This window comes from Trachypithecus francoisi, unplaced genomic scaffold, assembly GCF_009764315.1.
Source record: "Trachypithecus francoisi isolate TF-2019V2 unplaced genomic scaffold, Tfra_2.0 Lachesis_group21, whole genome shotgun sequence".
In the NCBI taxonomy this organism is placed as follows: Eukaryota; Metazoa; Chordata; class Mammalia; order Primates; family Cercopithecidae; genus Trachypithecus; species Trachypithecus francoisi.
The window spans coordinates 54,824,384-54,851,553 of record NW_022681467.1 but is presented as its reverse complement, the minus strand read 5'-3'; the positions used below and the strand labels follow the sequence as shown (position 1 = coordinate 54,851,553).

At 44.1% G+C, this 27,170-nt stretch overlaps 3 protein-coding genes across 4 annotated transcripts; 2 read left to right on the top strand and 1 right to left on the bottom strand.

Moving 5' to 3' along the window:
* Nucleotides 1-1,196: 1,196 nt before the first annotated feature.
* On the top strand, nucleotides 1,197-11,323 carry PRELID3B (PRELI domain containing 3B). 2 transcript variants are annotated; one of them, XM_033186925.1, is made up of 6 exons: nucleotides 1,197-1,402; nucleotides 5,845-6,013; nucleotides 7,190-7,279; nucleotides 7,706-7,776; nucleotides 7,891-7,993; nucleotides 9,337-11,323. In XM_033186925.1, exons 1-6 carry the CDS (start codon nucleotides 1,371-1,373, stop codon nucleotides 9,454-9,456), a joined length of 585 nt encoding a protein of 194 aa, XP_033042816.1. In that variant the 5' UTR covers nucleotides 1,197-1,370; the 3' UTR covers nucleotides 9,457-11,323. The 2 variants fall into 2 exon arrangements, with proteins under 2 accessions (XP_033042816.1, XP_033042817.1); XM_033186926.1 differs by having other exon boundaries at nucleotides 1,285-1,402; nucleotides 5,831-6,013.
* A 767-nt stretch (nucleotides 11,324-12,090) lies between these two features.
* On the top strand, nucleotides 12,091-15,779 carry ATP5F1E (ATP synthase F1 subunit epsilon). The gene is made up of 3 exons (XM_033186928.1): nucleotides 12,091-12,250; nucleotides 14,041-14,167; nucleotides 15,623-15,779. The coding sequence occupies exons 1-2, from the start codon at nucleotides 12,219-12,221 to the stop codon at nucleotides 14,162-14,164; spliced, it is 156 nt and encodes a 51-aa protein (XP_033042819.1). The 5' UTR covers nucleotides 12,091-12,218; the 3' UTR covers nucleotides 14,165-14,167; nucleotides 15,623-15,779.
* A 1,925-nt stretch (nucleotides 15,780-17,704) lies between these two features.
* Nucleotides 17,705-25,285, bottom strand: TUBB1 (tubulin beta 1 class VI). The gene is made up of 4 exons (XM_033186924.1): nucleotides 25,011-25,285; nucleotides 21,369-21,477; nucleotides 20,727-20,837; nucleotides 17,705-20,623 (listed from the first exon to the last, which is right to left on the bottom strand). The coding sequence occupies exons 1-4, from the start codon at nucleotides 25,065-25,067 to the stop codon at nucleotides 19,545-19,547; spliced, it is 1,356 nt and encodes a 451-aa protein (XP_033042815.1). The 5' UTR covers nucleotides 25,068-25,285; the 3' UTR covers nucleotides 17,705-19,544.
* Nucleotides 25,286-27,170: the final 1,885 nt, after the last annotated feature.

Sequence of the window (27,170 nt, the reverse complement as noted above, 5' to 3'; positions counted from 1 at the left end):
GTAAAGATTTTCCTCCATAACCTTTATTTAAAATGGCAAACTGTTCTGTTAGGAGGTAGACGGCTGTGGAGAGTCGGGGAGAGCAGGGTGGGAAGTCGTATTCTGAAAGGTAAACCAGGCAGTTTGTCCCCTGGACAAGGCTCATCTCTGAATGAAACCACGTGCCACCTCCTCCTGCCCCAGCACTTCTTAGTCATTCTTTCATCCATTGATGCAACAAATAATTGTCATGTAGGAAGGGGGAAATCATTGAACAAGTCTGGCAAGAGCCTCGCCCTCAGGGGCTTACACTCTAGCGGAAGTTACAACGAATAAACTAGATGACTCCATTAATTCATTCATCCCACAAATAGCTATTGATTTTTTTCATTTTTCAATAAATAATCATTGAGCCGTGACTATACGAGACGCTGCGAATTATTTTTGAGCAAGACCGGCAAGATTCTTGCCTTCAAGGACTCAGTTCGATTGGGAATTATAACAAATAAATTAACAAGATGATGTCAGAGGGGTTAGTGCTATAGAAAATGCAACATGATATTGTGATGGAGCAGAGCAACGAGGTGAGAAACGGTGACGAGGGAAGTCTCTCCGGGAGGCCCATCTCAACTCAGATCCATTCTATGCACCTAGGGCAAGGTGTGCCCGACAAGGAAGCTTTTCCACCCGACCCCTGGCACCGTGCTTCCGGACTGCACCCCTCGTTGGGGTATTATTCATGGGCATGTCTGATGTTAGCTTCTCCGCGTCGTGCCTTATTTATCCCCTCCGAGGGCTCCAAGCTCCTGGAGGGCAGGTGGGACGGGCACAGCTGGTCGGCTGGTTGGCTGGTGGATTTGGGACAACAGCGGGGGCTGACCCAGGAGGTGGCAGGAACTCTCCTATGGGGCACCAGGAAATTTTGCACAAGTGACCACCACAAGGTACATCCATGTCAGCAGGCTGACCGCATGCGTCCACACGCCTCGAAATGCCAGGCGAGGATATGCTGGGCCAGAAGGACAAGTTAGGCCAGGCGGGCGCCCAGGCACCTCCTGGACCGGACCCAACTCTGCCCAGAGGTCAAGGCTCCCGCCCCGCCCGCCGCGCCTGCGCAGCACAGCGCCCGCGCCGGCCCCCGAAGCTGCCGTCTGCGGCGTGGCGCCGGCGCTAAGGGGTGGGGTTTCCTTGCGCTGCGCGCAAGGCTGGGGCAAAACCCGGGCCGGGATAGGGCGTAGGGCCGCGCGTCGGGACGTCCCTCGCGTCGGGCCCGACAGCGCCTGCGCACTGCGCCGCCGGCTGGGGTGCTGGGGGCGGGGCAGGGGCCGGTGTAGCCTCTGTGCCTCGTTGTCCCCTGGCGCTACCCGGACATCACTCAGGGTGCCGGCACCATGAAGATCTGGACTTCGGAGCATGTCTTTGAGTAAGTTTGGGGAGCGGGGGCGGCTCCGTGGAGGGTGGGCACGCTGGTCCTGGAGTCGAGGCCAGGCAGAGGCGGCCCGCAGAAGGCTTCTAGGCGTCGGGCCTAGCAAGGGAAGCGAGCCCAGAAGTCTGCGGGCCTCGGCGACAGGGAGGGCAGGCCAAGGTCACGACCCCGAGACGCCCTAGCCGAGGGGACGGCTCTGACCTCCAGACCCAGGCGGCCCTGCGACCGGAGGGTGACGGGGGCCACTTCCGGGCTGTCCCCTACCATGAGGTAGCCTCGGGCCGGCGGCCTCCTGAGGTCCTGGGGGCGTCGCGGAGCACGAGGCCCTTGACAGCACTCAGGGTTGCCACATCCCGCCCTGCGAAACCCCTTTGGGACGTGGACCCGAGGATCCCAAAAGCGAGGTGTTGGTTTTCTCCAGAGTGGACTTTCACTGGCCGCCTTTTGGGTGGAGTTTCTACCTCCGAATGTGAATTTCGGGTGAACTCTGGCCACCAGGATGTGAAACCTTTTCACAACTCGTTCATCTACGCAGCAGAGCCGTGGATTTGGAATTCAAGGTCTAGCTCTGGCTGCAATAAGCGTGTGACCCTGGGTTACCCATTTTCATCTGAGAGATGGAAAAGGACGGTCGTCAGGGACCACCCATGTTAGATCCCTTTGAGGCCACCTTCAGGAACATCTTTTTGGATAATGTGAAATGTTTACTAACGAAAATAGGCCTTGAACCAGTTGGATGTGGAGAATTAAATTCTCTTCCAGGTCCCTGATTCCGTTTACAAAACAGCCACAAATTTAAGCAGCGAAATCCTTTTTTTCCCCGAGTTACCTGCTCTGTTCCGCTGATCTTAATGTCGTTGCCACACTGTTTTAATTAGTATAGCCTTGTAAATAAATATACTACAAAGCCATTTATGTTTTTAAAAGTGTCTCTGAAGGCAACTGTTACTTTTTATTTCTTTTTTGAGGCAGAGTCTCGCTCTGTTGCCCAGGCTGGAGTGCAGTGGCCTGATCTTGGCTCACTGCAACCTCCGTCTCCAGTGTTCAAACGATTCTCCTGCCTTGGCCTCCCAAGTAGCTGGGGTTACAGGCGCCCACCACCACGCCCGGCTAATTTTTGTATTTTTAGTAGAGGTGGAGTTTCACCATGTTCGTCAGGTTGGTCTCGAACTCCTGACCTCAAGTGATCCACCCGCCTCGGCCTCCCAAAGTGCTGGTGTTACAGGTGTGGGCCACTGTGCCCAGCCTCTGAAGGCAACTTTTAAAACGTTGTCAGCATTTGTACTTAGTGGGACACATCCTAGGGCCTGCTGTATCCTGCAAAGTATCGAATATTGGAATCAGAAGGAAGCTTTCTTTTCTCCCTACTGTTTACAGTCTTTCTGGGAGGAAAAAGACCCGAAATTTGTAGTCATTGAGATGTTCATTAACCTGGTCACATTCATCACTAGTCCATTTCAGCTCTGAGGATGTTTAATTTCAGTTCTCGTCTAGGTTTGCTTGCTTCAGAAGTTCTTGGCACTGAGCATCCCTAGAACTTTCTTCTCCCATATCTTCCCTAACTTTTCTTCCTGGCTCATCCTTCCCTGTACACTCTTTCTGCCTTTGTCTTCAGTACTTCCTTGTCTTTTCCCATGCAGTGTAAATGTTCAGTAAGATTCTGTTGGCCTTCCTATGTTGGATTTCACCTGTGATATTAATTTCTTTTTTTTTTTTTTCTTTTTGTCAAAGCCTTTTTTTTTGTCCTGGGAGAAGCAGCCCTGATTGGTGCTTTCTCCCCACATAATCTGAGCTGTTTGGTCAAAGTCCCAAATGATAGGTATACATTTATGGCACCCAGGTCTGTACTTTGAGCTCCAGCCTCTCTTGAGCTTTGCTTTTCATTTTCAGGTGCCTGTTAGGCATCGCTACCCTCCTGTCCCACAGGCCCTTCAAACTCAACCTATCTGAAATTGAAGTCATCATCTCCCCTCACAAATCTGAGTGTTGTTTCTGATCTTTAGGATGTTACTTTCTAACAATATCTAAGTCATCATTCTACATCTTTTTTTTTTTTTTTTTTTTGAGACGGAGTCTCGCTCCGTCGCCCAGGCTGGAGTGCAGTAGTGCGATCTCGGCTCACTGCAGGCTCCGCCTCCGGGGTTCATGCCATTCTCCTGCCTCAGCCTCCCAAGTAGCTGGGACTACAAGCTCCTGCCACCACGCCCGGCTAATTTTTTGCATTTTTAGTAGAGACGGGGTTTCACTGTGTTAGTCAGGATGGTCTCGATCTCCTGACCTCGTGATCTGCCCACCTTGGCTCCCAGAGTGCTGGGATTACAGGCGTGAGCCACCACGCCCAGCCATCATTCTACATCTTGTCTTTGATTTTCCAACACTTTTCTTCTGAGGCCTGTAGTTGGTATCCAGGTGAAGTCATTCATTGATTCCTTCAACATAGAGAGATGCCCAGTATGTGTCAGGCACTGTTCTTTGGATTGATTACATTTGAATAAGTAAATCAAGACATCGATGCTGCCCCAGTGGAGTTAATAATGTCCTCACCTCGTTTCAAAGGTGAAGAAGTTGGACAGGTCAGTGAGCCATAGCCAGGTCCTGATTGTACTTTGGTGTGGTCTTTGAATGTCTTCCATTGTGAGATCTTTCCCACGTAATTATGTTAATACAGCTCAGATTAATTGCTGGAACATTCCTAATCATAGTAAGTATTGTTTGTAATGTTTGAACTGGTTATGGTTCATAAAGCAATCTTAAGCCAAGCTAAGTCAACATCAGTGGTTTCAAGTTGGTTCAGAAAGGAGAGATGGACTAAATTACAAATAATGTATAACCACCCTGAAGTCATGCGATTATTAATTTTTTAGAGAGGGTTGGAGGAAGAGATAAGGGCATAGAAGCCAGTTAACCATGGTATATGACTGAATGGAGACCTGGGGAGGGTTCATCTGATTTTCATTTTAGAGAGTTGCCTTGGTAAGAATCAGAGTGCTTGGCCTATATGCTTCTATTTGTGGGGACTCTTCAGATTGATGAAGCAACTCTGCTTATATACCTGCATTGATTGCTGGATAAGGCTGGAGACTAAAGACAGAATGAGGTTCATTGGTACAATATTGTAGAGAAAAGAATATTATAATGAAAACATTAAAAATGATGTCACTGGTTATCCAGGGTTCTGGGAAATCAATGGAGTTGAGATTTTCCTTTTGTTGACAAGATATAGTTGTCAATCTGAGTTCTCTAAAAAGTTGGAATAATGTCTACTTGTTTCACTTTTAGAAAAATAGAAAGTAATGCTGTGTGGCTTATCAGTCATTGCAGCTTGAAACATCATCCCCAAATCTTGTCTTTTTCCTTTAAATGAAGATGAGCGCACAGATAAGTAGTGCAGAAGGCATTAGAATCAGACTGCAGGTGGACTAAATCACCTTTAATACTGATTGTACTTAATAAGGGGTCCTTTTGAAAATGATATTTTTTTAGCCAGGCGTGGCGGTGGGCGCCTGTGGTCCCAGCTACTCTGGAGGCTGAGGCAGGAGAAAATGACATTTTTTGTACAAGTGTCTTATTCACAGAAGTTATGACGTGAACAAAGGTGCATCACATTTTGAATCACCCAAGCACATGTGCCTTTTCAAGAAAATAAAGATCCTGCAAGTTATCAAGTGATGTGATACTATTACCACTTCAATACTAGGTGAGAAGCAAACGCTTATTATATTAAAAGAGAATATTAGAAAATAGTATATTAGGAGTGTGCCTTAAGGACATTTTGTTACATTGAGTGACCTTTTCAAAACAGAAATCAGAATCACTCCTTTGAGAAAAACAATAGATAAAGATTGACTGGAGAAGCCACTGTTATTTATTACATTAAAATGAAGGGAAAGTTCAATAAGGAAATCAATGCTTTGGATCTTTTTGTGATCCCTGTAAGAATTTATAGTGCTCATACATTCTTTTACTTTTTTTACTTCCTTATAAACTGACAGAATTGGGGTCAGAAAAAATAATAAATGGCATAATCATACTTTTGGCTATTTGTTTCAGAACATAATTTTTAAATACATTTTCCTAAATCACTGGTTCTTCCTAGAAACAATTTACATGTGAAAGTGGATAATGATAGGTAGGAAAGATGGTTTGAGAAACTATACCATAATGCTTTGTAGGCTGCTTTGATCTTTATAGATAGGAGTTTTATTACATAGCTTGTATTGTGGAAAAATACTGAAGCCTGTTAAAAATGTAGATCAGTTTCCCATAATCATCAGTGTTTCAGAAGGTCATTTTTCCTAGATAAACTCATTAAACTTACATTGGAATGAATGATTTGATAGATTATAAAATTTGTTTAACTCATATGCATATTTTTAAATGTTTGATTGTTTTGTTTTGTTTTGTTTTGTTTTGTTTTGTTTTTTGGTTCACATCGGCAGCCACCCATGGGAAACTGTTACAACAGCTGCAATGCAGAAATACCCAAACCCTATGAACCCAAGTGTGGTTGGAGTTGATGTGTTGGACAGACATATAGATCCCTCTGGAAAGTTGCACAGCCACAGACTTCTCAGCACAGAGTGGGGACTGCCTTCCATTGTGAAGTCTGTAAGTGTGTCTTTATTCCTGGAGAAATGTGACTGCTGTTGAGAAGTTTTCTAAACCGCATTATACTTTCAAATAGGTTGTGGGAGCCGACTCTGAGTGTCATTTTTTTGCATCCGTTCAAGTTGTATTATAATAAACTTGAATTATGAGTGTATAATGAATTGGAAATATTATTACAGTCTTCATGAAGGCACCCAATAAAATTTTCTTAAGGAAGCCAGCTAATGCTGTGTAATCTGAAAGGAGTTATATTCTGCTTTTTCTGCTTTTGCCAGCAACTTGAGACCAATACTAAGGTTTGGCAGTAATGATCTGGTCATAATTGTTAGGTGACAGTTCTGTGGTCAGTGGTGGGTTTTCTACATTAAGGAGTATGTTCTCGGACTTGTTATTGCCACATTTGTTCCAAGGTCTGGAATTCCTTCCTGTACGTTTAGAAAATTCTATTCCCTTAAGAATGAACAGGCTTTAGTGAGCAGATTTTACCAGGAAGAAACTAGAATGCCAGTTTACCATAATGTGAGAAAACTGGTATAATAAGTGGATCCAGGTTTCTTTAGAGGGTCTCTTTATGGAGAGGAGGTTCACCAAGAAAACTAAAGTACACGTTTTCAATAGGAATATACTTACTGCCTCCTTTATGCAAACCATAGTGCAGACACAGAAATGAGCAGAGTTGGGGGTGGGCTTAGGGTCATAGCACAGGGAGTGACAGTGGACACTGATGTGTGATCCTCCATCGTGAGAAAGCTGTTTTTCTGTCTGAAGAATGAAGCTGAGGTGCCCCCTCCCTTGGGCTGTTCTAGGACGATACTGACAGATGCCTTTGAGTTCTCCTTTTTCTAGCTGCCACGTTGCCCCAAACCTGATTTCCATATTTCAGCCTCAGCGCTCCACTGTCACACTGCGGCAGATTCAGCGTGGTGCCTCACATTGCAGACATTCTCAGTGGGCTGGTTTCTAATTGCCCCTGGGAAAAGTTTTTGTGTCTGGCAGTCTCCTCTCATCCATGATATGTGAGTAGGCCTCCTTTCTGACCTTTGTTTTCTCTCGTTTTTAGGAAGCAGATTTTTGGTTCAAAATATTTTAGCACATTTTTTCCTTCACATAAAATATTGGCACACTTGGTAAAAAATTCTTCCTCCTCTGATTCCTAATTCTGAATGTTTTACTTAGCTTATTGGTGCAGCAAGAACGAAAACATATGTGCAAGAACATTCTGTAGTTGATCCTGTAGAGAAAACAATGGAACTTAAGTCTACTAATGTAAGTCTTGGCTTCCTTTTGTTTCATTTCTAACTGTCTGGCTGAGTTCTTTGTCTCTCTCCTAGTTGCCATAGAAGTGAGTGCATGTTCATGGTGTGGTTCAGAGAATCCCTGCTTATGTGCTGGCCTGACTTGGCCCTGGGTGTTGCTTCCTTACCCTTCCTGCTCTCATGATCCTGCCTATCTCTAAGGGGATGGCACTCAATAAAATGAGTTTGGGATTATGTGTATTATCATTATTATACTTTATTTCCTCAACTTTTTAAATAAAAAGCAGACAGTGAATAGTTTATGCAATAATAGCAGCGGTTTGTTTGTTGTTTTATATGTTTAGTAAGATTTTGGCTTGTGTGTTGATTTTGGCAGCATTTTGAATCTTCAGTTCCAAAATGATTTGACCTTTTTTTTTTTTTTTTCATTCTGTAGATTTCATTTACAAACATGGTTTCAGTAGATGAGAGACTTATATACAAACCACATCCTCAGGATCCAGACAAGTGAGTAAAAAATATTTTAACAAATGTATTGTAAAGGGTGTTTAAGTTTTTTTTATCAAGTTGTTTGAAAATGAAAGCTGGATCATCTGAATCTGTGAATATGTTTTGTTACAGAACTGTTTTGACTCAAGAAGCCATAATCACCGTGAAAGGCGTTAGCCTCAGCAGTTACCTTGAAGGATTGATGGCAAGTACGATATCCTCAAACGCTAGTAAAGTAAGTGAGGCTGCTTCTTGGTTATTATCCCTGGTTCGTTTCGTGGGAATGGAATGGGGTGCTGACTGCACATGTGTCCTTGTAAGCCAACCCTTGCCAGTTCTACCATAGGAAACTGCAGCACGTTGGACAGTTACTTACCAAGGCTCTGGGTTCACATCCAAGCTCTAACTTTTAGGCTCTTAACCTCAGGCAATTAAGTTAAACTTTCTGTGCCTCAGTTTCCTGTTTTTGAAGTGGAGATTACCCATTTTACAGGGTTTGCATGGAGGAAATGAGATAACATATGGAAAGTGTGGAGCCTGGGGTCCCGCACTCAGGAAGTACTCAGTGATGTGTAGCTGTGTGTCATTTAAAGCACTGTTTCTCAACCTTTTTCACTATTGTCTCCCCCCAACTCGTTTGAGACATATTTTCTCTAATTGCCACCTCCATTAAGTTATGTAACATATACATATGTGCGGACTTTATGCATAAAAGAGGGAAATTTTTTCCATCCCCCCCAAGAACCAATTTTTGCTTATTGAGAATGCATGATCTAAAACAGTAAGTTTAGAGAAAGATGCCTAATGCACTGTTGCATAACACATGGTTAATGTAGTTATCAGGAGATACTCATGGATGCCTTCTCTGTGCCATACAGAGTGCTAGGCTAGATGGGGGATACAGCAGGGAGCAAAACAAATGTGGTCCCTGCCCTCGTGGAACTAAAAGGCAGGTGAAATTAATCACACAGCATTTCATTAGGAAACAAAAGGTACAGAAAGGTACGAGAGTGCTTAATGAGTGTTCAGTAACTGATGTTTCTGATGAGCGCCAAATGGGGGCAGGTGGATTGCGAGCGGTATGCCAAGAAAAGTGTTCTCGGTGGAGGAGCTGCGTGTGCAAAGGCCCTGGGACAGGAAGTGGGGAATGCTCTTTCTGTTTTTCAAGGAACTGCATAGAACACTAGGAGAGAAGGGTTGAGGAGGGAGTTGAGGACCACATCCCTTGTACAGGATTTTGGTTTACAATATAAAGAAAGGGGATTTGACCTTCTTGTCCCCCTAAAAAGGGGACCACTATAATCATGAAACAAATAAGACATTCTATCATTGTAGATTCATTTGAGAACATCTTTTGCATACAAAATAAAAGTCAGTTTATGGATCAAGCCAGTTGCTCAAGGCATTTGATGTTTGCTAAATAACATTAGAAAAGAAAAAGCCAGGACAAAAACGATCTGTCATCCTGAGATTGAGTTAAACTTGTCATACTCCTTGTTACTTCCTGGTGTGTCATTAGTTCGATATATGCCTTTGCTCTCACTCAGTAACAATAAATATATTGGATTTTTGTTTAAGGGCCGAGAAGCAATGGAATGGGTAATACATAAATTAAATGCTGAGATTGAAGAACTGACAGCCTCAGCAAGAGGAACCATAAGGACTCCAATGGCAGCAGCAGCGTTTGCAGAGAAGTGATCCTGACAGTTGGTAGACAACATCGGGTACTCCAGGTCTCTCCAAGCTGACTATATATTTATTTGTTATTTAAAAAATACAACTATATTTTGGGGTTTTTTTTTGTTTTTTGTTTTTTTATAAGTAGGTGTAAGGCTATGTGACTTGATCTAAACAGATGCAGGGCCTCTAAATAAAAGGGATCATCTGAAATTAATGTTGTTTGAAATTACTATCTGATTTTGAGGGTTCCAGTATTTCTGTGAAAACTGAACAAGAACTCCTTGGAAACTGGTATTGATATTCAATCTCTTTAAGGTAGAATTTTCAAGCTTTTCATACATTGGAACTCCACCTGACTTTGGACCAACCCCAGAACAGAGCAGAGCCACCTCCTATAGACGCCCATTGCCCTGCTGCTGTACACTTCAACAGCTTGCACAAGGGAGCTCACTTAAAAGGAAAAATTGTGTAGTTTTAAAATATATTTTGTGTAAAATACCTTACTCTGCTATAAACCACCATTAAAAACAGTGTTTTGATTTGGTACTTAAATATTTTTGGAGTGAAAAATTATCACTGAAGTAACATGACTCCAACAAAAGTATGGTTTCATTATAAAAGAGTACTGTATTGATTTGCCAAAGTTTTGTGACTTAGTAAAGATATTAACTTCCTTGGATTTGTACTTTGTGATTTAGTATGCTGTGTCGTGGGCTGGTTATGTTAACCGAAAAAAATAATTACCTGAGTTTTGCAGCGCTCTAACTTAAACAGAAGAACAGCTGTTCACATCTTTTAGCATTTCACATTTGCCTAACTTAAAAATTGCCATGTGTCAAAATCATGGTTTTGTAATTGCTAAGGCATGATATGTCAGGTTATTTGAATATAATTACTTTTTGAAGTAATTGTGACCACAAAACATCTTTTTTACATGAAGGAGCCGTACATCATTTGAACTCACTCAAATGATGTCTTGCTCTGAGGCATAAACCCCAGGTACTTAGTGTTTTTAATAATATGGTGCCACTGCAGGATTTGGGGGTGGTGGGGAAGAACAAGGATAATGGTAGGGGGAGGCTTGGCCTGAAACTAACCACTACGTGAATTGCACTGCAGGTTTTACTTATGGGAATTCCTTATTTGGGATGTCAGGAGGGCAGCTGCAAACTGAAAAACAATCTAGTAAATGTACTTTGTTTTATATATTGTAGCAGGCAATTAACCACTAAATAATAGCTTTGACATTTGCAATTGTTGCATAGAGTATTTTTGTTAGAAGATGATTAGCTCTTGCCTTTATTTTACAGTGCTTAGTGTGATAAACTTCTAGTCATGTTTCCTATCAAAGAGACCAGTTAATATATGTACATAAACCACAGAAATAGTATAACAAACTATTTTTAAATTATCGTTTTCCTACTTAAACATTGTTTAGCTTAAGACTTCTTAGGACATTTGTAAAAGCAGGTTAAATTTAATAAGGTTTCTGATTATTTTTTTGTAACCAGAGATAGTTTTTACAAGTGAAATAACATTTCAGCTAAATAAAGTATCGCTAAATAATTAATACTTGATGAAAATCTGCTTTGTATAATTTCTGCAAATTATCCTTGTTCTGAAAAAGGTGTAATGCCCTAATGATAGAGATTTTTAAATCCTTATCCTTTGATTTTTTTTAAACTCTGACCTAATGATAAAACTCTATAAATTTTCATTTTCCAGTGCAGTTACCTTTTTAAACATAAATGCACAACAAGCAAATGAATTTAAGAGAACTAAACTGGAATAAGTGTTCATAAATGAAACCCTTGGACTATTTAATACTAACGTTGATATGTGGATTAAGAAAAACTTTTGTTAATAAAAACTTTCTTTTAAGTGATGTTTTTCCTGATTATAATTTCTTTTTAGTAATTAATGGTGAAGGGCAAAGGCTTCTTTTCTTTATGACAGAAACACTTTAATTCCTAGACTGTGAGCCTTCACTGCGTTGGGTTAGAGTTTCCATCACAGACACTGAGATGAGCATTTTCCCGGCCGCGTGGCAGCTCCCCTGTGCCTGCAGTGGGTTTTCCTCACATTTTTCTTCCCATCCATTACGGGCAACAGTGGCAACTGTTGCCTTACCCTCCCTCTTGTCGCACATCGGAAGCAGGTCCTAGAACTACAGAAAACGCCAGTCCTCCACTGGGTTTCCAGGGTTTAGTGTCACTCCGAGAAAGGGGGTGCCCTAAGAGCCTTTCTAAATCTCAGCTCTCAGGACACGCTTGTCTGCCCACAGATATAAAAGAGCCGGCGCCGTTTCCCTGAAGCGGGTGCAAAGCCAGGCCCTCGGGGCTGCCGTGCCCGCGCCGCCTCGCGTCCTCGCTTCCCGAAAGTACGCGACTCCGTGGCCCTCAGCAAGCGGAGCTGCCCCGGCCTTCTTGCCTTCTTGCCCCAGTCGCCCCCGCCGGGGTAATACGGAAGCTCGGGGGACACACTCCCCGGGCGCTCTTGGAACCAATAGTGGGGCGCGGCCGGCCGACCCGCCCGGGGATTGGCACCCGCAGTCCAGACCGCGCGCTCCCATTGGCTCCCGGCGCCGGGGGGCTTCCGCGGCAGGGCAGCAGGGGCCGGGCGCAGGGGCGGGGCCGGGCAGGAGGCGGCGATTGGCAGGTCCGCACGCCCCGCCCCTTCCGCTTCTGTGGTCTGCTCTTCCTGCGGCTGAACCGCCCGGCTGAGCCGACATTGTCGGCGTCTTAGCGATTCGGCCCGACGCGCTCCATCTTGGCTACAGCATGGTGGCCTACTGGCGACAGGCTGGACTCAGGTAGGCCCAGGCCTCCAGAGGGAAGGGCTCCGCGAGCCCGGCCCGCGCGCATCCCGGTGCCCAGAGGTCATGCAGGACACGGAGCAGTGGCCGCACGCGTGACCGGGGTTGGGCCGAACCTCGGGCGTCGCCGCCAAGATGGCGTCGCTGTGGGCAAAGCGCTCAGGCAGGCGCGGCCTCGGCCTCCCGTGGGAGTGCGTCTGTGTACTGCCTCGCTTCCCGCAGGTGCGGCCCAGCACCCGCAGAGTGCCCGTGGACACCTTTGTGAATGGGAGGTTTCGAGAGAGAGAGGCCAGCTCTTAACTCAAAAAACCTTTTTCTTCTAGAATGGTGCTGGAGCCAGGTGATGAAAGTAGTACAGTCACATTCACCTCAGTAAACAGGAGATTTCTCTCCATGTGACAGCTGTTAGCCGCTTTGACCTTTAATCCAGCATCGAGATGGAGCCTTTTACAACTTTACACATATTTTTTTAAAACTATTAAGTCCTGTTGATCTCAGGTTTCCGTGTAAAAGGGGTAAAAGCCACTGGTAAACTATTCAGAGCTCCGCACAAAGGTGAGAGGTGGTTGCTGGAAAGCTCAAATATGGAACCCACTTGAGGACATGGTGTCTCAATAGTGGAACCGCAAACCATTGGTCTAGGTGTCACATCTAATTTTTTTTACCCGTGCACCTGAGTGAGCAGAAGTACCTTGCTCCAGGTGACACACCTTGTTAGTTGACTAGATAGTGTAGCACTTTCCATTTTGTGGGTACATGTGACTACAACGGAGCTTCCCAACTTGCTGAGGTCAAGCAAGCGAAGTCTTGTAGAATTGGAAGGATGGAAGGTAGTAGATACCCTTTATTAGGCAACCTACCCTGTGATCCATACCTTTTCGCACTTGTTTTTCCTCCTCCCAGCTATCAGCAGGACAGGTATTACCCTTTTATTCTATTGTTTTTTCAGGTGAATAAACATGCTGAAAAGGTTGAACAGCCTGAAGGTCACCAGTTAGTAAGAATGGAAGCAGGCATTGGAACTCATACCTCAGAGTCCCCAAAATAAATTCTAAAACATGAGAAAATAGCACCCCTCCCCACTTCCTGTTTTTCAGAAGTGGGAAAGGTGAGCTGACATCTTTTGGAAACTACAACGTTGATGGGAGTCTATCTACCAAACAGGAAGCAGGTTTTACAATTTTGCTAGAATTGATAATGTTCTCTAAGCACTTTTCAGTGTAATTTAGAAATCTTGATTAGGAGGTATTTTCAGTGGCAGACTTGTGAGACAGAATTTAGTATTCTCAGAAAAGAGTTTAAATAATTTAGAAAGAATTGTTATAATTCAAAATAGTTTTCTCTTAATTATGTATACCTCATTTTCCAAGAGTAATATAATTAAAGTTTTAAGGAGAGAAATTGAGGAGAGAATTGATGATGCATTCTTGTTATAGTCTCTAAACATTTCAGGTTATTTTTTTTTTTCTGTGCTGTGGGATTTTTAAAAACATTTATGCGTCTTATATTTTGAGTTACTATACACTAAAGAGAAAACACAGTACAAAGAAGAAAAATCAAAGATCATCTGTCCAAACACCAATTAATACTTTGGTACATATTTTTCTAGTGTTCTTTTTCTTTGTATAGATTATTTTTGGCATTAGTCATATTTTTAAATCCAGTTCTGTAATAAGGTACTACCAAACCAAAATAAAAAGTACAGGAAGAAAAGCAAAAGCACAGTAACAGCTGGTCTGGCTGGAATATTGATAATTAACTATATGCTTTTTCTCATTTTCTCCCAGCTACATCCGATACTCCCAGATCTGTGCAAAAGCAGTCAGAGATGCACTGAAGACAGAATTCAAAGCAAATGCCGAGAAGACTGCTGGCAGCAGCGTAAAAATTGTGAAAGTAAAGAAGGAATAATCTGTAAGTTAGTGATTTATTTAGAAGAGCAGTTGCATCTTAAGTTTTTGGAGCACCGTAAAAATCAAAATAATTTTAATTTTGGGTTCTATTCATTTTTTAGTCAGTGTATTTGGAAGTTATTGGGATAATATAATTTAAAGCATGCAGGTTGTAGAAGTCCCGTGGCCTAATAAATAAAAAGAAAGTCTTTTTGGGCCCGACAAGCAGAAGTAATTGGCACATTGATTTTCAATTCATTTAGCAATGCTTAGGTAGAGAGCCATCTTCTTTTAGTTAAACCTGTTTCATTTGTCTGCACAAATCAAATAACTTGGAGGATGAACTCCCCACTTTTATAATTGCTATTGGAGTTACATAACAGTTCAAGAGCATAAAAAACTACAGTTCTTTACATTTTTATTTCCCCCACATCTACTAATAGTCTCACAAACCACTACTTCCCGAACATAATAACTGCAAGTACAGGCAAGGGTCCTGCTGTTGCATCAAGCAATAAAATATGCAAGAACCTGCAGTGAATACTGTTTTGCTAATTTATTATGTTTTCAGAGGGTTTGGTTCATTTTACTTTTTCAAAGATGTTGGTGATGTAAAGTTATATTCACATGAAATAAAAAGTTCTGTACAGTTGATAAGTGTAGACTCCTGTGTTCCAAATTATAAAAGTGGTTTGATCTCAAAAGTACTTTCTTGACATTGTTATTTCAAAAGTAGGCAAGGCAAATTAGCAGAGATGTTTTTCAGGTTTAATTTTTCTAGTTTTGCTTTTAAAAAGCTTCAGACCCATAATAGCACAGAAATGTGATAAATATTAATCCTTTGGCAGCTTGTGGTTATGAGCAATTTTACTTATTGAAACTGTCTCCCCTAACTTTTCATTTTCATTTTGAATTAGTAAATATTTTATTACAAGTCTGGAGATGCAGTGTTTTGAATTTAGCCCTTTTTCTAGGGGCTCTCTGTCTAATCTCATAATTCTGAGTAATGAGACCTGGTTTTATGTTTGGGTTGTTTTATTTTAACAGTAAGCTAACAGAAAATCATTTAGCCTCACTCGGCTCAGAGCCACCAGACTGCATCTAAGGCTGAGATTTTGCAAAGTCCTGGGGGTCAGGAAGTAGTGTCGATCCCCTTAAAGCTTTATCTCCTCTCTGTTAATGCCCTTCGGGGTTACTGACCCTACCTCATTAGCACAAGGAGATATTAGTGTCTTTTAAAGGCAAAGTAGTTTCTTTATTGCTGGGAGAGTGTTTACTTTTACTCAGCAGAGAAATGCCTGCTTGACTAAGCCTGTGTACTTCAACCAGCGCTTTTTTTACATCTGAGCCAAGGCAGTGTGAATGATAGCCATGGTTATACAGTTCACTATAAGGAAGTTATTTCTTATATTCATGTTGAGTTTTTAAGAAAACCGAGAACTAGCCAGCAACTGTTGCATTTTCTTTTTCCTCCTAGACCCTGACTAAAGCTTGAAATGCTACATTTCCAAGGTGAAGATGTGTGGGCACATGTTATGGCAGATTGAAAAGGATCTCATTTCATGGGGGAAAAAAAAATCCTGTCTTGTTCATAAATTGACAATGTCAATAAATTGAAGTATGGTTCACTGTTACTCTTGATTTTTGGTTTGTCAGACTTTTTCATCATCTTTAAAGGAACTCTGCACAGCTGCATGATTATGGCCACGTGAACCAGGGTTTCTTAAAAGCAGGGGAAGCCAGATTTAATATTTAGTGACCAAAGGGATTCAGAAAGGATTTTGAAAATGTCTCAAAATAGTTGTTTCATGACATTAATTGGTGATCAAAATTATCTGCTGTCATTGAGGCTTTGTAGTCCCTTATGTCTGAATTGCTGCCATGTCAGAATAATGACATGGTCATCAGTAACCTAAATGGAAATAATTATTAAATACTAAAAGCACTGATTAGAAGAAGAAATACTAAATTGTACTCGTTTTGTATTGTGCACTTAAAACCTATAGATAAGAACAATTACAGAATTTAAGCACAAAATGTTTTTCACATTGTTTTATAAATGAATATATTCTGGTAGCATTTTTCTTAGGAAATGAGACAAAGCTATTTAATAACTTGCTCATTGAGTTGATAGCCAAACTGAAATTAAAACCTAGGAGTTTCGACTACATGTCTGAGACACGGTGACCACAACATCAGTTTCTTGATATTTCCATAGTGATTCATTCATTCATTATTTAGGGATGAAAAATTGTTGCAAGTTATGTCATTATCTTTCTTTGAAACTTGGAAGCGCTTGGACAAGTAAAACACCACTGAAAAGTTAATTGCCTGATTTTAACTGTTTTTGGAGAATGGAGAAATAAATTTGAACTGGAAATTTTGAAACGCCGTTCTAGGACCAGTTTTCACATGGTACTTAAGCTCACAATAATTTATCAGGGCCACTGTCAGCAATGCCGAGGCTAAGCCGAATAGAATGTCTTTGTTCTCGGCTTCTGGGAATGACTTATTGTCCCAACACTTGACCTGTACGTTTTACTGAATTCTCAGCACAGCGCGAGCAGGGAGGCAGAGCCGATTGAGTGAGAGGGTGCCTCTGGACAACAGCGGGTTAGGAGCCCTTGGAGTCCTTCGCCTCAGAGCTGTCATCCTCCTGCTTGCAAGTTAGGGCACCTCAGTTCAGTGCTGTGGTCCCCAAGATTAAGGTACTAGGAAGCATCCCCCATTATAGAGAACAGGAATAAATGAATCAAAAGGCTGTCAGGCCTTTTTGACACGGGACAAATAAAGTAACTAATAGGCAAAGGGGCTAAATTATTTCCAGTCCGGTAATTAGAGATAAATCATTTATTAAGGAGGCAGATGGGGTATTATTGGTATATAGATGGTATAGTAGATTGGTAGTATATTGGTAGATTATTGGTATATAGATGGTATATTATTAAGGAGGCGGATGGGTAGAGAGGTGAGACTTAGGGACAGGGTTTGTGATATGGAAAGGAGTGAAGTAACTGAGTAAAAGACAAGTTTACTGTCCAGCAGAGATTCTTAGAGGCTCTTTTCTCTGTGATTAGTAAATATCCTGAACCAATAGTATAATGGAATAAACTTCCTTTCTCCAGCGGTGCTGGGTCACTGGCAGGATGACTGTGCCCAATGATGAGGTGATCCCAGTCAGACCAACTTCATGAGTATCCCACTAACTAGTTGGATGATGTTTGAGGTTGTCAGTTAATCTCTTAGTTCACGTAGTCCTTGTGAGCAAAGTGAAGGAATTGGATAAGCTCTAAAATTCGGTGATTGTGCTCAGAGACCTCGGTCTCTGAGAGACCAAGGTCGCCGTAGCAACCATACTGCTAAAGGAATAAGCTCTTCCGAATCAAAAGGGACAGATTTCTTAGGTTTCTAGTTTGTGTTTTGTGTTTTTAAATCTATTTCTACCATACGAAAGAGTAGGATGGTGAGATGCATTTCTAAATATTTTTAACTACTCAGTCTGGGTGGTTAGGCTTCAAGAAAAGGAATTTATTTAGTCTGAAATAAAGCAATTTTGCCATTTAAAATTGAATTATTTTGTACTTTAATGATTACTATTGAGCAAACAAATCTTTACAGTAATATAAGTCAGCAAAAGTTTTTAAAAAGGTTTAAATCCCTCTCTCCTTACACCTATTTCATTGCCTTTTTAGATTTTAGAAGTAAAGCACCAGAGGAAGCATGTGTAAATCCTTTATAATCGCAGGCTGTAAGTCTTTAGCATCTCAGGAAGTTACTAACTTCAAACTAAGTATATAGGTGGAGTTTCTTACTAAATCTAGTACTTCTTGAACCACAAGTAGAAAGCATTTAAAACATGATTGTTGCATTGTGTTTTTTGAAGTTTGTAAATAGAAGACTTGTTGATGATCCGATGGCAAGGTATTTTTCTCTTGGTATGTATTTAGTATTTCCTCATGATGCATACGTGAAAAGAGTGAAGTTTCTCAGAATGAGCAACTGTCATCCATCCACCTGCTATTTTACTATTGCCGATTACAAAAGCAAATCAAGAGATGAGAACCCAGTTGCCTGCAAGTAAATATTTACTGCATTGAGGGTCGGAGCATTTTCCCATTACCAGTTATCCATGGATCAAATAGTGTATCTCAGTGGTAATTCTAGAGGGCCATTAAAACCCTGATGGTGCTGGAAGAGATGGCAGTGCTGCATGTCAGAAATAGGTAAACTGTAATTAAGAAGTTATGGATGATTTGATTACGCTCTTGTGTATTTGGTCCTGTTGTAATGTGAGCAGATTAAAATCATGTAGTGGTTAAAGCTGTGTCATTATGCAAACATTTATGGCAACTTCTGCAAATTAATTTGAACTGTAAAAGTTCCCTAATGAGACGATGTCCTCTGTAACTGAGAAGGACACTGCAGCCATTGCTGCTTAATTCCTGCATTTGAATGGTTGCCGAGCGGATGGTGTCCCGTTTCTCAGAGCAGAGAGGCTGCAGAGCATTTTGGAGGGTGATGGCTGAATGAAAGTGAAAAGAGCATTTCAAAAGCGCCTTTAAAAGGAAAACCAAGGATGATTATTAATGAATTACTGGGATCTAACAGTAGTAAGAAATTTAAACTATATAAACGTATATGTTAAAGGCTAGCTCTTCAGAAATAAAGATCAGAGGACTGCAGTTCTGTAGTTTTGCTTGTCTTTTTGTTTTTCATGTTTGGACCAGGTGTTTTTGTGGAGAGGACTGTGCCTTTTCTTTTTTCCTCTTTTCCAGTTAGCATGTGTGCGCACAGGTCTACACAACATGGATATTTCTAGTGGATGTTGACTCACGTTGACCTTGGCTCTGTAGCTCCCCATGTACTAGTCAGGCACCTGGCTCTTCTGGAGGCTGGCAGGCACAGGAAGGCAGGATGGCAGGCAGTGTTTGCTCAAAGGAAAGAACCTAAGCGAAGAGTCTTAGTAACCCTCGGATACCAAGTGAGGATTCCAGGGTGCTTATCAGTGCTGCTAAAGTTTAAAAATGTTAACACCAACTCCAGTGGCTTCCTGCAAATCCACACGTGTAGTCTGCATGCCTGGCACAGGGCATGTAATAAAATACTCAGTGAACACTTTGAAACAAAGGGAGCACTTTACAATAAATTTGCTATTTTTTTAAGTTAATAAGTATGCATTGAATGTCAAACTCTTCAAGGTTAGTAAATGTCAGCAAAGACCCTAATGCCTGTCAGCTGTTCCCCACCTGTCTCCCGCAGTCCCTGTGTCGAAGCTAACGATGAGTGCGTATCATTCACTGTGCTGCAGTGCAGAATAGGTTTTGGAGTGCTGCAGGAGAAACACTCATCTAACGAGAAACTGTTCTGTAAGCAACTCCACGGCACAGCTTCTCTCACTGTTAATGTCCCTTATCTTCTGGCTCCATTTCTGCCTCCTCCATGACCTCTTCATCTTCCTCTAGAACAGCTTTGGCATCTTGAAATTGTTGGTACTCGGATACCAAATCATGTATGTTACTTTCAGCTTCCCCAAATTCACTTATGTCCATCCCTTCGCTGGTGTACCAGTGCACAAAAGCTTTCCTCTTGAACATGGCTGAGAAATGCTCAGAGACCCTGTTAAAGATCTCTTGGATGGCCGTGTTGTTGCCAATGAAGGTGGCAGCCATACTCAGCCCCCGGGGCGGGATGTCGCAGACGGCCACCTTGACATTGTTGGGAATCCACTCCACAAAACAGCTGCTGTTTCTGGTCTGCACGGAGAGCAGTTGCTGGTCCACTTCCTTGGTGGACATCTTGCCCCGGAATATGCAGGCCACTGTGAGGTAGCGGCCACGGCGGGGGTCACAGGCAGCCATGGTATTGCGGGCGTCAAACATCTGCTGGGTAAGCTCAGCCACGGAGAGGGCTCGATACTGCTGGCTGCCCTGGGCTGTGAGTGGGGCAAAGCCAGGTATAAAGAAGTGCAGGCGGGGGAAGGGGACCATGTTCACTGCCAGCTTGCGCAGGTCTGCGTTGAGCTGACCCGGGAACCGGAGGGAGGTGGTTATGCCGCTCATAGTCAAGGACACCAGGTGGTTGAGATCCCCGTAGGTGGGTGTCGTCAGCTTCAGGGTACGGAAGCAGATGTCATAGAGGGCCTCATTGTCAATGCAGAAACAGGCATCTGCATTCTCAATCAGCTGGTGGATGGACAGAACTGCATTGTAGGGCTCCACCACCGTGTCCGACACCTTGGGAGAAGGCATGACACTGAAGGAATTCATGATCCGGTCCGGGTACTCCTCTCTCATCTTGTTCATGAGCAGAGTGCCCATCCCAGAGCCTGTGCCCCCGCCCAGGGAGTGGACGATCTGGAAGCCCTGCAGGCAGTCACAGCTCTCACTCTCGCGCCTCACTACCTCCAGCACGTTCTCAATCAGCTCGGCTCCCTCCGTGTAATGGCCTTTGGCCCAGTTGTTGCCAGCTCCAGAGTTACCTGTGACCAAAAAGAGTAACCAGCAGGGGAAGAAAAGTGAAACGAGAAGGGCACCAGTAAGGCATCCCCCCTGCTCCTGGTGGAACCTTCTGGAAAAACCTACCATGAACAAAACTGTCAGGTTGAAAGAGGGCTCCTAATTTGCTAGATCGAATGCTGTCCATCGTCCCAGGTTCTAGGTCCACCAAGACTGCTCGGGGCACGTATTTCCTACCTGTGTAGAAAAATAGGAAAAAGTCAGCCTACTTGTTTTTCTAAAAGTTAATGTTTTATCAAAATAGAACTTTGTGATACTGGTCCAAAAACTTCATGGATATTCTAGAAAGGGGCCCTTGGTAGGTTGAGATTTGAGTAACATATTTTTTACCCCAACAACAATACCACAAATCTATAGAATACCCAAGAAACAATTTCCATCGTCTGCTCTGTGGTATTGCCAGTGACAGAGATTCTCTTTCTTCGCATTGGAAATGATTCTGGTTTCATTTGTGAAGCCACAAAGGGAAGTGAGTACTTGACCTGCTTGTGTTAAGGTGTGTGCCCCATTCAGCAGCTCCTACCCCAGTCCTGCCTCTTGACCAAGGGTTGGGGACCCACCACTCGGGGATCCTGCTGCTGCCCTGCCTGTTGCCTCCCTGAACCTAGACATCACTGCTTTGACATTTCCATCTCCTGAGCCTCTGCCCTTCCTCTGCTTATGTTCCCAGTTGCGGGACCACTGCTCCCAGAGCCCTGCCAGTCCTACCGTAGGCTTCATTGTAGTACACGCTGATTCTCTCCAGCTGCAAGGCAGAGGCCCCGCGGTCGCTCCCAGCCAAGTCGATCCCGTGCTCCTCACCAATCATCTCCCAGAACTGAAAGCAGGAGGAAGGTCAGAGTAAACGGACCCAGAAAAAGGCTGTGTTAACCAGAGAGAAAGTTAGCACCCCCAGGCCTGTTTCCCTGGGGTTGCCTGACCCTCCCCAAGACATTCTTTTTGGACCTTTTCATAACCATGGCATCATTCACTTTTTGCCTCTACTAAGCAATATGAAGTAATACGAAGACTGCATTTTCTCCCCACCTGAACTCCTTAAATAAAATGTCAAACACCGAATACTAAATCGGATTTTCCTCCTATTAAATTCAGGCCATTATATATATTAAAGCTGTTGTTTAGATTTTAATGTCAATATAGCTCTAATTTCTCCTTATAATGCTCCAAGCTAGTAAAGTATAGATTCCATTACAGGAAAATAAACTGAATTCTTATCTGATTTCACAATAATATCTCATTTCACTTTGGGGATTTATTTTCATGAACTTTTCCAAGCAACCCATAACTTGGACCTGTGTGCATGATTTTAAGTAATTAGCACTTTTTTTTTTTTTTTTTTTTAGACAGAGTCTTGCTCTGTTACCAGGCTGGAATACAGTGGCATGATCCTGGCTCACTGCAACCTCCACCTCCTGGGTTCAAGCAATTCTTCTGCCTCAGCCTCCTGAGTAGCTGGGACTACAGGCATGCGCCACCATGCCCAGCTAATTTTTGTATTTTTAGTAGACACGGGGTTTCACCATGTTGGCCAGGATGGTCTCTATCTCTTGACCTCGTGGTCCGCCCACCTTGGCCTTCCAAAGTACTGGGATTACAGGCGTGAGCCACCACGCCTGGCCTTTTTTTTTTTTTTTTTTTTTTTGAGACGAGTTTCACTCTTGTCACCTAGGCTGGAGTGCAGTGGCACAATCTTGGCTCACTGCAACTTCCACCTCCTGGGTTCAAGCAACTCTCCTGCCTCAGCCTCTCAAGTAGCTGGGATTACAGGCATCTACCACCATGCCTAGCTAATTTTTGCGTTTTTAGTAGAGACGGGGTTTTGCCATGTTGGCCAGGCTGGTCTCAAACTCCTGACCTCAGGTGATCCACCTGCCTCGGCCTCCCAAAGTGCTAGGATTACAGGCATGAGCCACTGCGCCCGGCCAGTAATGTGCATTTTTGATGATCAGGTGTACACATAACTCAAAATTACGCATTGTTGTCCTCTAGTAACTATTTGAAACATACAGCACTTCCAATACATACACAGTACGTATTAATATAGATACGTGCCAAACTCTTAATATGGAAACAGTTACTGGGAAGACTCCTTCTGATCACCCTGAAAAGCACATATTCAAATGCAATGAAAATGTATTCACGGCCGGGCGTGGTGGCTCAAGCCTGTAATCCCAGCACTTTGGGAGGCCGAGACGGGCGGATCACAAGGTCAGGAGATCGAGACCATCCTGGCTAACACGGTGAAACCCCGTCTCTACTGAAAATACAAAAAACTAGCCGGGCGAGGTGGCAGGTGCCTGTAGTCCCAGCTACTCGGGAGGCTGAGGCAGGAGAATGGCGTGAACCTGGGAGGCGGAGCTTGCAGTGAGCTGAGATCCGGCCACTGCACTCCAGCCCGGGCGACAGAGCGAGACTCCATCTCAAAAAAAAAAAAAAAGAAAGAAAATGTATTCACATATATTAAAATCCCCAAGGGTATGTTTAAAACTCCAACCGTATCTTGTAAATGACAGCGCTGCTCTGGCCATGGTCTTAATAACAAGGCACTAGTTCGTGGTAAACTGCCAGCACTGTTCAGGGAGTGGAAGAATAAATAAATTCAAGTTCTAAGATACCCCAAATTAAATGTGTCTTAAAGTTCTTATGGCTCTAAATGATGAGTCAGCCAGGACTCTCAACGCTAGACAATACAATTCTAGAGTGAGAGCTAAGACCCTATCTGAACCCAACAGTCTCTCAAGTGCCCCTTTCTGTGTTATCTTCCAGCTTCAGAGCAGCAGGGCTCCTGCCTCCCACTTCTCTGTGTGTTAGTTATGAATGTCTTACCCCTGAGGCATGGAGGAATGGTGACTTCTTTGCCCCGGATTTAAAACACCTGCATTTAACAGCCTTAGTTGTTCCCTAGCAGCATTACTCACAATAGCCAAAAGGCAGAAACAACCCAAGTGTCATTGATGGATGATGCATGTAGGTGTTTTAAAACCTTACTTTTAATGCATCTCATATTAGTAAAAGTAACTTCACAATAGCAAAGAGAACACGGTAAATTTTCTCAGTGCTGTTGGCCATCTTAAAATCAAGATTGGAGATCCTGGGCTCGGGCATCTGTGTTCTTGGGGTTGGCCAAGTAAGTTACATACTTGGTAGAAAATTTTAAGCAGGGGGGCAAGGGAGAGAAAAACTCATTTATATTCCAGGCAGTGTATTTTAATTAATGATGTTACTGTACACAAAAACTTTATTTTAGGTCTATCTCTTACATTTTCAATTGCATAGTAATAAAACAGTAATTGATTTTTTTAAGGGTTATAATAAACATGAGAGGGGAGGGAAAAGACACCATAGTGACAAGGTATAGAAAGTTTCTCAAAAAACTTCAAAAAGCTGTTTTGAGACAAATTACTGTTTCCAGATATGAGAAGTTCATTGTTAAGATGATAAAAGTAGGCCAGGTACAGTGGCTCACACCTATAATCCCAGCACTTCGGGAGGCTAAGGCGGGCACATCACCTGAGGTCAGGAGTTCGAGACCAGCCTGCCCAACATGATGAAACCCCATCTCTACTAAAAATACAATATTAGCCAGACATGGTGGTGCACGCCTGTAATCCCAGCTACTGGGGAGGCTGAGGCAGGAGAATCACTTGAACCCAGGAGGTGGAGGTTGCAGTGAGCCGAGATCACGCCATTGCATTCCAGCCTGGGCAACAAGAGCAAAACTCCATCTCAAAAAAATAAAAGATGATAAAAGTGCCACACGCGGTGGCTTACACCTGTCACCCCACCACTTTGGAAGTCGGAGGCGGGAGGATCACTTGAGCCCATGAGTTCAAGACCAGCCTGGGCAGCAAAGTGAGATGCCTGTCTCTCAAAAAAAATTAAAAAATTAGCCAGGCATAGTGGTGCATGCCTATAATCTCAGCTACTCAGGAGGCTGAGGCAGGAGAATAGCTTGAGCCCAGGAGGTTGAGGCTGTGGTGAGCCATGATTCTGCCACTCTACTCCAGCCTGGGCAACAGAGTGGGCAAAGAAAAAGATGATCAGCGTATTATATCATGTAATGGTTGGCATGTGTTGTACCTAGGTGTCTCTGGATGCAATTAACATTAACTAAATGAACACTGTGAGCCCTTCATGTGTCTTGCAGCTCTTTAAAGATTGTTTCCGTCTTTTCCCGTGTGAAATTTTTTTTTAAGAATTTTTTTAAAGCCCAAAGGCATTGTCTGATACTTAGCAAGTACATGAAATCTGCTCGACTCATTGTCTTCCCTGCTAACTTAGGGTATTTTCTTGGTTGTCTGCCTCTATGGACTGTGGCAAAGCTAGGATTAGTAACCAGACGTTACTTACCTTGGCTCCGATCTGGTTGCCACACTGGCCAATCTGAATATGGACAATTTCACGCATCCTTGCTCTGAGCCCAAGTCTGAGATCTTCACGGAATCCTCAGACTCTCAGAATCCAGAGCCTCGGTTCACTGGTGTGAGCCCAACACAACTGTGGTCACTGCAGTGGTGGGACTGGCCAACTAAGCTACCCTCACAATGTGACCAAGAGTGTGTCCACCCCAGAGGCCCAGTTCCCCGCCCTTAGCCAGTCCTGGCCCTTCTCTGCTTTCTGCCTGTCATGCTTTTGGAAGGTGGTGTTTTTCCTCTCTCAACACAGAATACTGCCCCATCATTTCCTAGAGAGTGAGTGCAAGATTAAAGGCCGCCTCAGTGCCTGGAGGCTGGCACTGTTTGCAGGCTTCTAGGTGCCCATGCTGGCCCTAATGCCCGTGGTGTGATGACTCTGGCTCCTAGCTCACCCTGGTAACCAGACCACCTCCAAGGGCTTTCCCTGTCCAACTTCCCGGGCCCTTTTCAAGACTTTGGTCCCCAGAAGCCCCGTGCCCCGACGCAGCGGGAGACTTCACAGCTAGGCCTCACAGGTCCCAGAATTGCCTGCATCAGACACTGTCTGCCCGCCCCTCCCCCACATGCCCTTTCTCGCCCTGTCTGCAAGTTACTCTGCAGTGTCCTGCAGGCCTCTTGGACCCCTGCCCTGTCCATGCCAGGGCTGGGCTGCGCCTTCCCAGCTCCCGCTCTGTCGTTCCGTCTCTCCTGTCATGGTGTCTGGGGTCTTACTATTTGCCATAGGGTCCCTTTACCAGACCCTGAATTCTTCAAGAGCAAAATGGACTTCCAATTGCATTCCCTTAGAGTTGGGTGTGGTGGCTCACTCCTGTAATCCCAGCACTTTGGGAGGCCAAGATGGGCAGATCACCAGAAGTCAGGAGTTCAAGACCAGTCTGGCCAACATGGCGAAACCCCATCTCTACTAGAAATAGAAATATTAGCCAGGTGTGGTGGCACACACATGTAGTCCCAACTACTCAGGAGACTGCAGCAGGAGAATTGCTTGAACCTGAGAGGCAGAGGTTGTAGTGAGCCACGATCTCCGCGATCACGCCACTGCACTCCAGGCTGCGCAACAGAGCAACACTCTGTCAAAAAAAAAAAAAAAAAATTGCATTCCCTCACACGCAGTACTTAAGTAGCAGCAGGCTGGGTACTCAGCAGCTTGAAAGCAGCTGTTCTGTCTCCTGGTCTTCAGTACATCCCCTGCCACCAAGCTTCTATCAATGTCGAAAGCCAGCCCTAGGCTTTATTACCTCCAACCAGGCAAGAGCATCCAGGCCAAACACCAGCTCCATATCCTTGCCCAGGAGGATGGCAGTTCCCCACCACCTGGGGGAGAGAAGGTGGACACTTCCAAAGAAGATGGGGAATGGACTCCCCGAGAAGGTGTGAGAGACTGACTCAGAAGGGGAGAGCTGGTAGGCACTGCCTTGTGCCTGTTGAACTCTCAAGGTGCAGGTGGGCAGGTACAGGGCAAGGTATCCTGAAGCCCTGAGGATGTGGACAACCACCACCGAGTGAGCACCTGCCTCTTGAGGCCTCTTTAGCGTCTGCCAGGCACCCTGAGGTTGCCCCCATTCCTTGAATGGCTATGGAAGGGGACCTGTCATACGCTGGGCTCACCTTGGGTGCTGCGGACAAGGGAATGAAGGAGGTAGATGCGGCCAGATCCTGCACTCTTGGAACTCTGGCTTACTTAGGAAGAGAGCACTGCTAGCTCTGGAGCAGCTCAAGGACACCATCTCTCAGAACAGGAACTCAAGGCAAGACTGCTGAACTCAGAGCCAGAAGCCTGGAGGTCCTTCCCTCCCCTGCCTCTCGCCAGGCCCGTGACCTTGGTTGGAGCATTGGAGCCCAGCCTGATCCATGAGGAGCCTGTGCTTCCTGTACCCCAAGCCCAGGTTTGACTCCTAAACCTTGTGTTCCCTCTACAGGCCTGGTGGGGCCCAGGATGTGAGGTCAGGAACACAATCAGGAAAGTTGCTAGCGATGGAGTGTCTGGGGAAAATCGCTTCTGCTTACTTGCAAAGGAGCTCAAACACACAGCCAAAGGGCCTGAGCTATAAACCAGAAGAGAAACCTAGAGGTGGGGAAGAAGAGAGCACTCTGT

Bases quoted from the DNA above. Each gene is read 5' to 3' on its own strand.
- PRELID3B (XM_033186925.1), top strand. From the start codon at position 1,371: ATGAAGATCTGGACTTCGGAGCATGTCTTTGA. The intron at 1,403-5,844 runs GTAAGTTTGGGG...TCACATCGGCAG, and splicing joins ACTTCGGAGCATGTCTTTGA to CCACCCATGGGAAACTGTTA. The intron at 6,014-7,189 runs GTAAGTGTGTCT...TGTTTTACTTAG, and splicing joins TGCCTTCCATTGTGAAGTCT to CTTATTGGTGCAGCAAGAAC.
- ATP5F1E (XM_033186928.1), top strand. From the start codon at position 12,219: ATGGTGGCCTACTGGCGACAGGCTGGACTCAG. The intron at 12,251-14,040 runs GTAGGCCCAGGC...ATTTTCTCCCAG, and splicing joins TGGCGACAGGCTGGACTCAG to CTACATCCGATACTCCCAGA.
- TUBB1 (XM_033186924.1), bottom strand. From the start codon at position 25,067: ATGCGTGAAATTGTCCATATTCAGATTGGCCAGTGTGGCAACCAGATC. The intron at 21,478-25,010 runs GTAAGTAACGTC...TCCTGCTTTCAG, and splicing joins GCAACCAGATCGGAGCCAAG to TTCTGGGAGATGATTGGTGA. The intron at 20,838-21,368 runs GTAGGACTGGCA...TTTTCTACACAG, and splicing joins GTACTACAATGAAGCCTACG to GTAGGAAATACGTGCCCCGA.